The sequence below is a fragment of the Corvus brachyrhynchos genome, unplaced genomic scaffold, assembly GCF_000691975.1.
Source record: "Corvus brachyrhynchos isolate BGI_N302 unplaced genomic scaffold, ASM69197v1 scaffold62, whole genome shotgun sequence".
NCBI classification, from domain to species: Eukaryota; Metazoa; Chordata; class Aves; order Passeriformes; family Corvidae; genus Corvus; species Corvus brachyrhynchos.
This window is the reverse complement of record NW_008236629.1, coordinates 3,990,285-4,003,846: the sequence shown is the minus strand read 5'-3', so window position 1 is coordinate 4,003,846 and position 13,562 is coordinate 3,990,285. Positions and strand designations below refer to the sequence as shown.

At 42.3% G+C, this 13,562-nt stretch overlaps 1 protein-coding gene across 14 annotated transcripts in view; it reads left to right on the top strand.

Moving 5' to 3' along the window:
* Positions 1-13,287, top strand: part of BRSK2 (BR serine/threonine kinase 2) — a 311,982-nt gene extending 298,695 nt beyond the window's left edge. For 7 of the 14 annotated variants that reach the window (XM_017726636.1, XM_017726633.1, XM_017726635.1 and 4 more), the window contains 2 exons: positions 9,918-9,982; positions 10,658-13,287. In XM_017726636.1, coding sequence (XP_017582125.1) covers positions 9,918-9,982; positions 10,658-11,110 — 518 coding nt within the window. In that variant the 3' untranslated portion in view covers positions 11,111-13,287. Of the gene's footprint in view, positions 1-6,466; positions 8,728-9,917 lie in introns of those variants that run through there. The other 7 variants (XM_017726637.1, XM_017726634.1, XM_008644287.2 and 4 more) reach the window with 4 other exon arrangements.
* Positions 13,288-13,562: the final 275 nt, after the last annotated feature.

Below are 13,562 nucleotides of genomic sequence, written 5' to 3'. Positions count from 1 at the left end.
TCCCTTAAGTTGCAGCTTTGCTGGCAGGAGGTTTTCCTTTGCTCTGAAAGGGGCTCATTTGAATTCTTAGGTGACTTTTCTGATCTCCTCATGAAGACTCATTTCAGACCTTCAGCTTCTTGAAGGCATCAGACAGCAAATCCCTCTTCTTCCTCAAGACTTTGTTTCTTGTCTGGATCTGGCATTCACATCATACAAAAGTACTGCCATGCTGATTCTGCTGATTGCATGCAAGTTAATTGAGCTATAGAGATAACCAGCCAGTACCCTGCATTCTCTAGATAGAGAGCATCACTGCTCACTCACAGTTCATGCAGGCCCTCCAGCTGTCACTGTGTCAGCAGCAATCCAACAAGGGACAAAGAGGACAAGGTGAAGGCCAGCAGGGAGACTGTTTTGTGGCAGCTACAGCACAGACAGAAGACACTCAGAGAAACAGAGAGAGAGAAGAGACAGGATGGCCTGTAGGGGTTTAATGGAGCTGCTTCCTTTAAATCACACTGCAGTTGGTGACCTCACAAACAGTATACAGTGCTGCACCATGCTGAATTCCACCCTCCTGTATGAGTGAAGAGCTGTTCCATGTGCTGGAGCTCACCCATGGTTTAGACAGGGGAGTGACAGGGAACAGTGTGAGCCTGTTTAGCCTATTTCTGGCAAATCATCCTTCTGTGGTTCTGAAGATCAGAAACCCATGTGACGGTGGCAAAATGTTCATCTAGTAATAACAAGTAGTGTATGAAAAACTGTATTCTCCGTGGGGTTTGACCTCGTAGTTGCTCCGTATTCTGACAGTGGGCACAGGAGGTCATTCTTGCAAAAGGAGTTAACACTGGAGCAGGAAGAGCTAATCAGGTTCCTTATGCCTGACTCAGCCATGTGAAAGCTCTGATGGGAATGAGGAACGTTTTCACCCACTATAAACCACTGAATGTTGTAATTAACAGCAAAGCAAATTTGCTTAGTCCTTTAAATGTTATCTCATCTTCTGCTATCAGTGGTCATCAGTCTGAGAAGTGATTTTTCATACAGCCACTGGCATTGAGAAACAAGTTAATGTTGAACAGCTGAGGTATGTCACAGGAGCTGCCAATATCCAAATGACACAACTGCTGCTGCATCAACCCTACCTGTGCAAACTAGAAAACCGCTGCCAACTCGTAGTATTTCACAATAGAAGAAAAGAATTTGGCTAATAATAAATTGCAATGCATGTTGGGGTGAAATATTTTATGTTTCCACCCATCTCAGCAGGGCATTGCTGTTGTCAGAAAGACTAGATTGGTTTCTGTGAAGTCTGTTCATAAGATTATGTTTACCTTGTAAAAATTAAAATATTTGCATACAAAATGCAGCTGTTACCTGAAAAACGTCTACAGGAGTGATACTTTAGCTGATCTATTCCTGTGTGTATTCCGAGCCAAATCAGTTTAGTGACGAATAAGCTTTACCACTTTATGTGCTGCCATTAAGCCTTATAAAATCAGCACAGCTGTAAAAGAACAAGCTGGATTCTGTTTCTTTTGAAGCAGGATTGAGAGAACAGTTTATTACCATCTAATCTGGTATTTATGTCTATCTCACTGAAAAATAGGTTGTATAATTAAGGTTCCAATAGGTTCTGCAGAGCCTCTACATTAAAAATAAAAATCAAGATAATACATAAACTGAAAAGCCCTCCAGCTTCAACCACAAAGCTGGGAATTAGAAAGCAAATATCATTCATTGTATATTGAATACATTGGATCTGTAGCTGTTGATACGCACCACGCAGAAGCCCACAGTGGCACTTCAGTAATCTTTGGTCAGGAAAGAGTCTCTCTTCACAAACTTTAGTGACTTCAAGTCTTTCATGTGGTGAGCTGAGAATTTCTTTGGATGATTGGTTCCATAGTAGGGCTGGTACATAGCTTTTGATAGCTCCCCTTCCCAGCCATTCCCAGTCTTTTGGAGTCCTTGGTAAGTATGTTGTGCCAAGGTGCTTGCTGCTGACAGGAAGCTCTGAAAAGCCTGCCTTATCCTCCACTTTACCTTCTGAGATTAACCCAGAAAGACCATAAACTTCCCAGTCTCCACACCGCCACTATTGGAGGATGAATTTTACTTCTAAGTAATGCAATTTTTGCTTGTTATTCTCCATCTCTGATGATTCTCAATAAAGTCTTCAGTTACATCAGTGGCACTATCATGGAAAGAGGGTGATGCTAAGAGAAGGTTAGTATGGATAACTACTGCAGCTCCAGTCAAATCATGCTGTCATGTTAGGTACTGCACAACCATACATTCCTGCAAAATCTTAGACCCTGTGCAAGCTGCAAAGAAGGCCTTGTGTTTACTTTTAAGTATTTATCTTGTATTGCTGCTTACAATTGAAAACCTGGATTCCTGGCACCAGAATTAAACAAAGCTTTTTGGTTCTTTGTGCGTACAGTGGCTATCACCAAAATGATCTGATCAAACCAAAGCACAGCAAATCCACTTGCCTTTCCTATCTCTCCAATGTATCTCTCTCAGAGCTTTTGCTTCCAGTGTTTAGGACTTTACATTTTTCCTATTCAGAGCCATCTGATCTTGTTGGCCATGGCCAGTCATCCTCTGCAGACAGAGAACCACGCTGCAGTAAAGGCTTCTCTTTGTAGCTCCATGCAATCACAGTTTGATTCATACAGACACAAGCCCATGTCAGTAGCATCCCAAGCTACTTGAGAAGTTAGGAAACATTTCTGTAGTTTCAAACTGGTTACATCACATTTGGGTTGCAATTGCAGCCTGTAGTTTTGTGAGTGCTTATTTAAGAGTCTGTTTTTGTTTTTAGTAACAGCAGCAAATACCTGGTCTTGGTGTTCTTGGAAGTGATCCGGACCCATGTTGGCATTAATTAGAGTAATCCTGCTTCTCACAAAGTAGCTGTTTGATGGAAGAGGAGGTTGGTGATTTGCATCCAAAAAGTTGCAACTGTTGGCAGAAATATTGGTGTCAAAACCTGCAGGAAAAAAACATAGGCTGCCCTCCCAGCTGAAAGGCTCTTCTCAGCACTGTCACACCATGAGGTGGTCAGAACAATGGGTTTTTATTAACATTCCTGAAAAATGTGCTGGCTCCTGGTTTTTCTGACCATGGCTGACTCTCCAGTTCAAATTGTGACCCAGCTGAGAGACAAAAGGAAGAAGACCCACCTGAGAGGTCACATATTCATTCAAAATGGGTGGATTGCAATAAGTAAGATAATTCAGTGGTTCTAAAGAGTTCAAGCCAGGTTTACCAGTTATCCCTGCCCATTCTGCCAGTATCTTTTGCTGTCCAAAGGAATGGCTGACTCCCACATACTGTAGTTGTATGTAGTCTTCAGTCTAGTGTTACACTGGGGAGACATTCCTTTTCCAATTCATGCCTCATGATTTTGCCCTGTAGAAGAAGGTAGCCACAAAAAAGGCAACTTGGTACTAAAAATTAGTCCAGATGTATTGAACTGTTTCATGTCAGATCCTATTGATTCATGTCAGATCCTATTTTGACAGCTATGGTTAGATTTTTACTATCCAATACAAGATCTTTTCCTCTTTCTCTGTAATAAAAATATCTAATATAGAAAACACAGATATCTCACTCTTAATTAAGATCACAGTGCTTTATTTATGATAGCCGGTGTTCCAGGAGGCTACATGGAAATACTTGTTTGCTGTACTAAGCTAAGTTTGAGATGGCCTTCCCAGAATATTAGATCATATTTTGAAGTGATTTATTCAGTGGAGATGGGGAACCAACATTTCAGCAGCATGCACAGGTCATCTCTCTCCTTAGGAACAGGTCAAAGAACTTGAAACCCATAATACAATATGTGAACATCCATCTGGCAGGAAAGATCAAAATTGAATTATTAAGTGCTAATACATTTCTGACATTTTTATAGGCAAAAAAAATTGGAATAAAGCTGCAGAAATCTCTAAGAGAATGGATAGCAACAATTCTATCATTTGCTGTGGCTTTACAGGTGTGGGTCATCAGGTTCCCTTTTCAGCACATACTGTGCAGGCAGATCTGTATAAAAGGACAGGCAGATACAAAAAATTCGTGGGCTTAGACCTTTACTATTCAATTTGCCAGAAGAGCATGACTCCACAACGGAATCTGGCATCTTTTCATCCCACCACTATCCTTGCCTGCTCTTTCAGTGCCACCAGCTGTCCAAATGAATGTATGATTCCCTGCTCTCCATCATCATGTCTCCTTTTTTGAACATTACGTGGTGGTGCTGGATTGCCAGAGCTTCTCATCAGTAACAGACACGTTTGGTTTCTGATTCCTTACTCATGCCTTGGCTCTGCAGGAGGCAGCAGCAAGGAAATGGGCCTCATCCCTTCGGGGCTTTGCTGCCCGTGTTCACCATTCCTTAACTCATTACCCCAGAGCTACCTGTCTCAGTAATACTGTCTGTGAGGAGAGGCTGAACGGGATCTCAGCTTCTCTGTGTGTTTATGAGAGTGAGAGAAAAAATGTGTAAGATTGAGGCAGAATGGCCATCTGGATGCTTCTGGCTAGACACAAATATTGGTCCACCCTCCTGCAGAGGAGATGGGATGTTTTATGGGAGTAAGAACAAGGATGGGTCAGGTTGGTTGTTCAGGTCTGCCCAGATGGGTAGCAACTGGAAGTTCCCACCTGCTGGTGGCATGGATACCTGTGCCAATGCTGTGTGTAAACTTGAGTAGTTCCAGTTCTGCAGTAGTTCTGCAGTTTGTTTCTGCAGACACTGTTCTCAGTTGGCATTTTTACTGGCAGAGTCTAAGGACTCTGGAAAGTAAGTCACCTTTCCCAGCTGCAGTTCAGGTTTCCTGCCAAGAAACTGGAGTTGTTCCCTGGACTGTCTGTCAGTAGTTAGTGAGCTGGGTGAGGCATCTGTCTCATTTGGATTTGTACAGTGCCTAGGCTGGGGTCTCTTCAGTCTGGAGGGAGACTCCTACATGATACTACAACTAAACGAAGAGGAATGGACCACTTTATCTTTCTGTCATCCCTTTCACTGCATATACTCTTGCAGTGAGTTCTATATTTTAAGTCATTTGTTTCTGAAGGCAGAAGGGACTCTGCCAACAGAAACCGAGCAAACAGACAAAAAAATGCCTCATCTTAACAAAGAGGGCTAGAACTCTATAAAAGTAGCAAAACGGATATGAAAGGAAATGGATTATCACCCATTAAGAGAGTGTTTTAATGCTTTATGTGAAAGAAGTTGGATTTTTGTTACATGGTTCACTGAAACCACAGCTGCTATCAAAACACAGAGCAACCTAGGGATGAAAAAGACAAGGGCTAAAGAGTAAGGAATAAGTATAGGAAGAAAACCTCAGTAGCAGAAGCAGGCAGAAGACAATTAGGAAGGATGTGAAAGCAATAAGGGAAGAAATAAGAGAAGTCAGGTTGAGAAAAGGTGTCTCTTCCCAATGGAAACCTATGTTTTCCAATTCACTTTCTCCCAAAGCCCAAGATAAATATGCAGAAACCCAAAATATCTCAGGCCATACAGAAAGAAAAGGTAGAGGATAATCCCACAGATGGCATATTTGTTTTGTGCAACTTTTGTGTTCAGCAGCACAAGGATTAGTGCATTAACAATACACAGACTTCAGAGAGATGGTTTCACAGATGAAGGAAGTGCCTCTGGGTTTGCTTCTGTGAAGTCAATGGGAATGTTGCTATTTGCTTCAATGAAAGGAGGGCCTTATCTGACTGTCTTAAAAACGTTACAAAAAGCAGACTTGAATCAGTAACCAAAGCCTCCATGCTTGTCCTGAACCTGCTTGTTCACCACCTCCTGTTATGTTCTGTGGAGGACTGTGAGGGTCTTTACAAGGTCAGAGCAGGGTCTTTGCAAGGTGCATCCTTTCCTGGTGTCACTTGAGGTGCCTGGAGTGATTCCCATCATTTTCTCCTTCCTCTCATATCTAGGTGCTCCACTTCCACTTGGCTTCGAAAAGTGCTGACACCACTGGGGCTAGGTCAGTGTCACGACAGGCTTCCTAAGAACAGCAGAACTGAGGACTGTAAGGGTTGATTCAGACTGCCTGCCCAGCTTCCTTCTATATTTTTGTGTCTAGCTCTAGCCCTGTTTCTTCCTCTTAGCACTTGTATCCAAATCCATTCATGGTTTTGATTTCTTTCATGGTATTTGGCTGTGACAGTGCTGTACACAGGTGCCCCAAACCAGTTCCTTCTCCATAAATCTGTTTCTCTCAGCATCCTTTCAATACGTGACCCTTTCATAAGCTTCAGTGCTTGTTTTCAAAGCCATTCCCCTTCCCCATCTTGCAGCAAACAGCTCCTTGGTCTAACTCAAAACTGCACATATCCATCTCCTCCTAACAGACATAAACCTAATGCTCTGAGCCTCCCCTCCTGCCTCTGATCCTTCTCTCGGTTTCTCACCCTTGCTTTCTTTGCTCTGTGCTGATGAACATTTGCTCTCAAGGGGAAAGAAGACCTTAGTCTGTGCACGAAACACCAGGGATGTTCTGAAGAATCATTAAGCCAAACCTTCATCCCTGTCCAGAGGAAATGGGATGTCATCTCACTTTCTGAAATAAGAAAGGCAGCCTTTTTGAGGCCCCCTGATGGACTTACAGGTGTAAGAGCCTATGACACATCTTGAACTGAATGCTAGGCATGGAAGATTGCTGAAAAACCTATTCTAAACCACCATCGCCTGCATTTTCAACTCTTGTTTTACTGGATTTATAACCTCAAAGGGAACTGACAACTAACAGGAGCAACACCCTGCACCATTTTCATGCTTCCAGCATAGCTGACCCATTCTTGTGTATCTCCAGCGTAAAGGTGTGAGGACTCCTTGTCTATCCAAAGAGCAGTGTGAACACCAGCCCAGGATCAGTTTTTTCTTGACTGCCAGGACAGGAGACCATTATTACTTACAATTTAATTACAAGTACAAAAGGCAAAGGAAGGAAAGGGTTAGTGAAATGGCCTATTTTAGTTTTCAGTAGCTCTCTAAAGATCCCTAAGGATTTTCTTACCTCCCATTAAAATTTTGACTGAAAATGCTGATTGTAAGGAATCCAGTAGTGATACAGGCAAAGAAAAGCAGATTGTTAAATACTTTTGCTGCAATAAATCTCCAGGCACTTGAAAGCCAGTAGGGCATGAGGAGGAGAAAGGGTGGATGAAACATGGGCTGCATATTTTAGTAGGATGACTAAAAATCCTGTATCAGGGCTCAGCAAATACAAGATGTATAATTACTAAAGTGTTTTATTGCTCCATTCTTGCAAGTTGTACTTTTGTCACTGTTCCTGTCTACATGAAAACAAAAAACTTTCCCAGCTCCTGCAGAGCCCTGCTTATTCTGCCCTCATCTTTCCCTCTAAGCTTGTTAAATAAACTGCTCAGCGGAATAACTGGAGATATTCCCCTACTCTTTTCTCCCAACCTAGCAGTCTTTTCCTCTCCAGCATTTTTTTCAGTGCTCTTTTTCATTCTCTCTGCTGGCTCCATTTGCTTATGAAGATGAGGGGTCCAAAGCCACCTGAGAACCAGATCTGCCCACATTCCTGCATTCAAGGCTGAGTGTTTGCTTTCTTTTTTCTCTTTTCATTGAAAAATGGTATCCACCTAAAAGAAGTAGAAATGAGTCTGAGTTGATAAAAAGGAGTCTGTGCAGAGTGTGTGCCCACAAACCTAAGTTTCAGGGAGGCTTAGGGAAATCTCTGACATAGAAGTCATAGATGTGGAGCAGATATCTCCTTTCCCAAGCATTTGCATGCATGTGGAAGGGAGCAGGTGGAGCTCAGGGAGGTCTGGCCCCAAAGTGACTGACTTTATGAAAGCCTTTCTCTTCTTAGTCAGAAATTGAGATGTGTGCTCTGCCTGGTTGGTTGTGCCCATCACTAAGGCTTCAGTCAGTTGGGTGAATGATGCCCTTCCAGAAACTCACAGCGTGTTGCTTGTGGCTTTAGTGTAACTGAGTGACAGAACCAGGGCAAGCAGAATATTAACCACAAAGCAGCAGGTACAGGAAGTCAAGGAATGAATTAGATTAATAAGATTAGGATCCTTCACTGTATTTGCCAGCCATGTGATTTTTCTCAATGCCTGTTAACAAGCAGAGGAAAGCAGCAACTACCTCGTTAGCACAGGGCAGGAAAAAAAAGAGTAACACATTCAGTTTTGCAGAGCACAAATACTATGTATTTCCTCTTTCTCTGTGTAAGAAGTTGACGGCTGTCTAGCATTTTCAATTAGAGAAATAAAGTACTCAACAAGCTCTTCAGCTGAATTGCCGTGCACAGAAAGTACTTGCCTGCTGTAGTTACTGGGTTACTGATGTTCGGAACGAAAGTGAAGGGAAATACAATATTCCCAAGCCACCAGTGTCCACCAGTCTCTGCTATGAGGAAGCCCTTTGCTCCTGACTGAATGTTCCCATCTTGGGGATGAAAGGTTCCACTCTTCACAGCATTCTACCACATTGGAAGGCAAATACAAGGAGCCCATTTCCTTCTGGGAGCTGGAGGTAGAAATGATATGAATTTGATAGAACAGTAAAGCTAACAGTCCCCATACTGAGAAAACCATCATGGGGTTTTAATGATCATGAACAGGCATCACCTCCATGGTATATACATCAGATAAAAAACACCTTCAATATCCATATTCAAAGAGTTTAGTGCAACCCCTCCTATGTTTGATAAAGATTAATCCCCCAATCCAAAAAAATGAAAAGGGACTAGAAATTCTAAAAAAAGGCTACCTTTCCAGAAGTACCTGGTCCCTTTCCCTCAGTAGCACCCCAGAGCCTTTCCTCAGGTAAACACCACACACCCTCAACACAGAACTAGATTAAGAGCATATAACCGTGCTGCCTGGAGGTCCAAATGGCACAAAAGGCTGTATTCATGTGCCCAGTGCCCAGTCCTTGTTAACACTGCAGCCCAATCTACAGGCTGGCTTAAGGAGATGCCTGTTCCAGTAGCCCACAACTCTACCTCCCTCTCTGGCTCCTAACTGCACTGGAATGTGTATCAGTGCCGTGGAGACTGTGTTGCAGAGAGATCATAAATTCAGGACAGTGAGGTAATAGGTCTTGACCTTGTCAGGTCCCAGAAACAGGTAGATGCATAACAGCCTACTTCCACATTCAGCATCTTCATTTCCAGGTACCTGTTGTAGGGAGGGTCTGGAGGTGCTCTGAAGCCTGCGAGTGCAAACCACAGACCACACATGCAGATGGCAACACTCATCTCAGCCATACTTCATTTTCCCAGTGCTGCTTCCCTGGGACCACTCAGGTGCTTCAGGCTTAGTCATGACAGGTTGGCAAGGAGATACCCAGAACAAAATAAAATGCAAGCAAGGAAAGCCTAATGCCTGGTGTAGACAGAGAGCTTAGCAAGGCTGCAAAGCAAAGCACTGATGGGCAGCCACATGGAAATACCCTGTGTTTGTAACAGCAGCAATAGGATGGAATTTGCCTGTGTCCAACATTACAGTCACTGACATTTCCGTGTGGAGTGGCCGAGTGAATCCTAGTAATGGGCTGACCTATTTCAGTCACATGGTACTGTTTTCCTCCTGCTAGGTGAGACAGCAATGCTTCCCCACTCAGGAAAAAACTAGGACCTTTCCCCTAGGTGCTTTATGCTCCCAGGTTCTTTATTTCTGTAGGTGTCCCATCCTAAACACTCTTCCTCTTCCTGCTCATTGTCTTCATCCCCCACACACCCCCACGCACGTGGCTCTGGATCTCCTCATCATGTTCTTCTCGTTAAAAACCCCATTGTTCATTTGTTTGTTTGTTCTCTCTCTTTCTCTCCTCTTTTTCTCTCTCTTTCCCCCCCTTTTTTTTTTTTTCCTTCTTTCTTTCTTTCTTTCTTTCTTTTTTTGTCTCCTCTGTTTTGTGTACCCAGGCAGCCCATTGAGTAACTTCTTTGACGTAATTAAACAACTTTTTTCAGACGAGAAGAACGGGCAGGTGAGCCATCCCCCCGGCACGCCAACCAAGCATAGCGCAAACAGCAAGCGGAGCGATTCCGGTTCTAATGACTATGGGTCTAGAGGAGACAATAAGTACCCTGCTGGCAAAGACAAGGCAAAGATGGTCTCATCAGTCGGCCTACAAGACCAACCTTAAATAAACACATAAAAAATTAAATAACTTAGAGAAAAAAAAAACAAACAAAAAACAAAACAAAACAAAAAGAAAAAAAGCAAGAAAGAATGAAAGAATATTCCTTAGCAAGCTAGCCTCTAAACTAGAAGGATGTATATACCTTGCCACAACAGTACAAAACTGTCTATAGACAAATTTTGTATGAAGGAATGACTGTATATATATACATATATATATTTATATATGATATATAATATATATCTCAGAAACAAACACAAAAACAAACGAATGAAAGAATGAAAAGAAAAGAAAGAAAAGAAAAGGTAGCACAGATGACAAACCCAGTTCACCAGATCTTGGGTTGTGGTTTTTTCCAGTTGTTTTTTTTTTTCCTCCCTTTTTTTGAATGTTTTGCTTTTTTTCTCCTTCCTGATTTTTTGGATTTTTTTTTTTTGGTTTTCTTTTGTTTTGTTTCTTGTTCTGTTCATGCTCTCTCTGTGTTTCTGACGACACCACTTGTTTCCGCTCTGCTACCAGGAATTATCCCGAAAAGTTAACATGTCAGCCACGGCTTCACCTTCTGTGCTCTGCGGACACTTGTTGACGGAAGGCAACCGATGTAGACTGTCCAAGGACCAGTCCTGTTTGAGGTTCCCAGCCTCCCCTCTCCCTTCAGGAAGTGGGCTTCTCCCCCACTTCTCCCCAAACACCTCCCCAATGCACGCCTGGTTTTTTTTCTCCCCTCTCTTTTTCTTTTTTGGTGCTCCACAAGAGAGATCTGCTCAGTTATGGGATTGCAGAGTCTGGGCTCAAAGGAGGTTGCAAATTGTTGGAGTGAATTATTTACCCTTGGCAACTTCTGTCCGCGCAGGTGAACGCAGCCCGGAGAGGGAGGGTGTGGGGAAGGAGACGGGTGTAGCGGGAGCGCAGTGTTCCATGAATCCAGAGCACGTTCTCATCAGAAACCAGCCAGGAGCAACTCAAAACTAAGCGTTGAACCAAGACAATATTGGGGAGCTTCATCAAGGGATTTTCTTACCTTTTTCTTTTTTTCTCCCCACCACCTTTTCCTTTTCTTTTGCCCCCTTTTTTTATATATACATGTATATATGTGTGTATATTTATGTATAAATATACATACATACATATATATATATACACACACACAAACTAATTGGTTTTTATACTGTATCATTTTGCTTTTTAACCTGCTGGAAGGGGAAAGGAGTAAACATAGGAGGGAGAGGGGGTTCAATGAATAAACACATACAAACAAAACATTAAAACTTAGGGAAAAGGCAACTTCTGGTAGCAAAGAAGAGGGACAAGACTCTGCCAAGGACTGTCTCTCCCGTCACCAGGCACAGTTGCTGCTGCTGCTACTGCTGCTCCTCCTTCAACACCTTCCTCCCCACCTGTCAACTCCCTGCCACTGTGCCACCGCGCTGGGACCTTCTTCAACCAGCTGGATCCTCCACCACACCCTGCATTTAGAGGCAATTGTTGTGTTACTAGTGCTGCATTGATATCAGTATTATTATTTCTTTAAGTTACCAGTTTCATTTGTTGGCTTGGGTGATTTTTTTCTTAAAAAAAAAGGAAAAAAGAAAAAAAAAAGAAAAAAAAAAAAAGAAGATGAAGAGGAGGAAGAAAAGAGACTTACATTGGGTTTTATTTCCTCTGTGTGTGTGTGTGTGTGTGTGTGTGCAAAATCACTGGCACTTAGTTCATCAGAGCAAGACAAGGTGGAGTCAGGGCAATGGGAGACTTAATCACGAAGCTACTGTAAACTTTAAAATTTACTGCAAGATATTTTTATAACGTTTTGGTTTTGTTTTTGGTTTTGTTTTTTTGTTTTCGAAGGGGAGGAGGGTGGGATTGGGTGGATGGGGACCTTTTTTTTTGTGTTTCAGTTATTAGGTCTTGGTTATTTATATATACATATATATATATTTAAAAAAATAAGCTGTTAGATATATCTTCTGTTTAATAACTGTGTAGAGGCAACATTGATTCTTATTTATTTTGGGGAGGAGGGGGAAAAAAGACACAGAAACCCTGTAAGTGTTGATTTTGTGACTTTGAGAAAGAAGAATTGCCGCCTTTTTTCCTCCTCCTCAAGAGTTATGTGACCAAGTGTAACTTATTCTGGCCCAAGCTCAAAGGTTAAACAAACAAAAAAAACGTGGTTTTACGCGTGGAAGACAAAACACAGTGAGAAGTATTTCTTGACTGAGATTTTAAGAATGTAGGCTTAGCATTAGTGTTCAGCTCTTTTATGACCTTCGATTGCTGCTCGTTGGGTTCCTATGGGTGTATGTTGTATTGCAAGTTTATTTTTTTTTTTAATGATAATGTTGGATGAGTTCTTTTTTGTTGTTGTTGTCGTTGTTGGTTTTTTTAATAATTTTTTCCCCTTCTTGGACCAGTTTTACTTGTACATAGGTTTGAAGATTAAAAAGAATTTTTAAAGACACAACTGGGGCAAAGACCTTTGACTTCTGCCCTGTTTCCCCATTCCCCCAAATGGGAGGGATTTATTTTAATTTTTTTGCTTTATTTATTTATTTATTTATTTTTTCCCTATTCTTAAACTTTTCTCTCTCGTATTGCTGTGTGCATGTCAGACACCAGGGGGTGATGGCTGGGGAGGGGGGGAGGCAAGGGTGCAGGAGAGGGGGGCAGTTTTAATTGCATGACATTGCTGTAAATTAGTCTCTTTTGCTTTCGTTGTCTTTCCTGCCTCTGCCCTCTCTCTACTTCTCCTCCGAGCTCCCCTCCCATCACCCCCGTCCTTCTTTTCCCTCTTTTCTCTTCCCTTGTGTATAGATTTTGATGCTTCTGTTACATTGTACCTCTACAAAAGGCTGGGATTTCAATACAAGATAATAATAATAATTTAAAAATACCTATATCAGCAAAACCCATGTGGTACAAGCAGGAAGGGGATTACTTACACAAGATATAAGAATAAATGAAAGCAATACCTCTTGTTATCCTTCCTATTTTGTACTTCGAAGACACACACGCGCGCACACACACATATACAGACACAAACTGACATTATTTAATGGTTTGAAATGGACAAAAAAAATCTGATGTATCCCTTGTTAAATAACTGTGAGCAACTTTAGTTCAAAAACCAATAAATTCATTCAGTAAAGATACCAGCTGTTGAGTGTCCTGTTTATGTCCATGAAAACAAACTTCTGGTCAGTGCCAGAGCCGGTAAGTACCGTGGCACGGCCTCCTGCACTGAAGGAGCTGAAGATGGCAGCTGAAGGAAGGCAGCGCATTCCTGGCCGTGGAATTAACGCCAGGGTCCGAGGAGCAAGGACAGCTCAACCCTGTAGGCCTGGCTTTCCGCAGTAACGTGTTCCAAAGCTTAATCCAAATTTCAGAGCGATCGCACCCCCTGAGATCTGGTCTGGTTGGAAGCCAC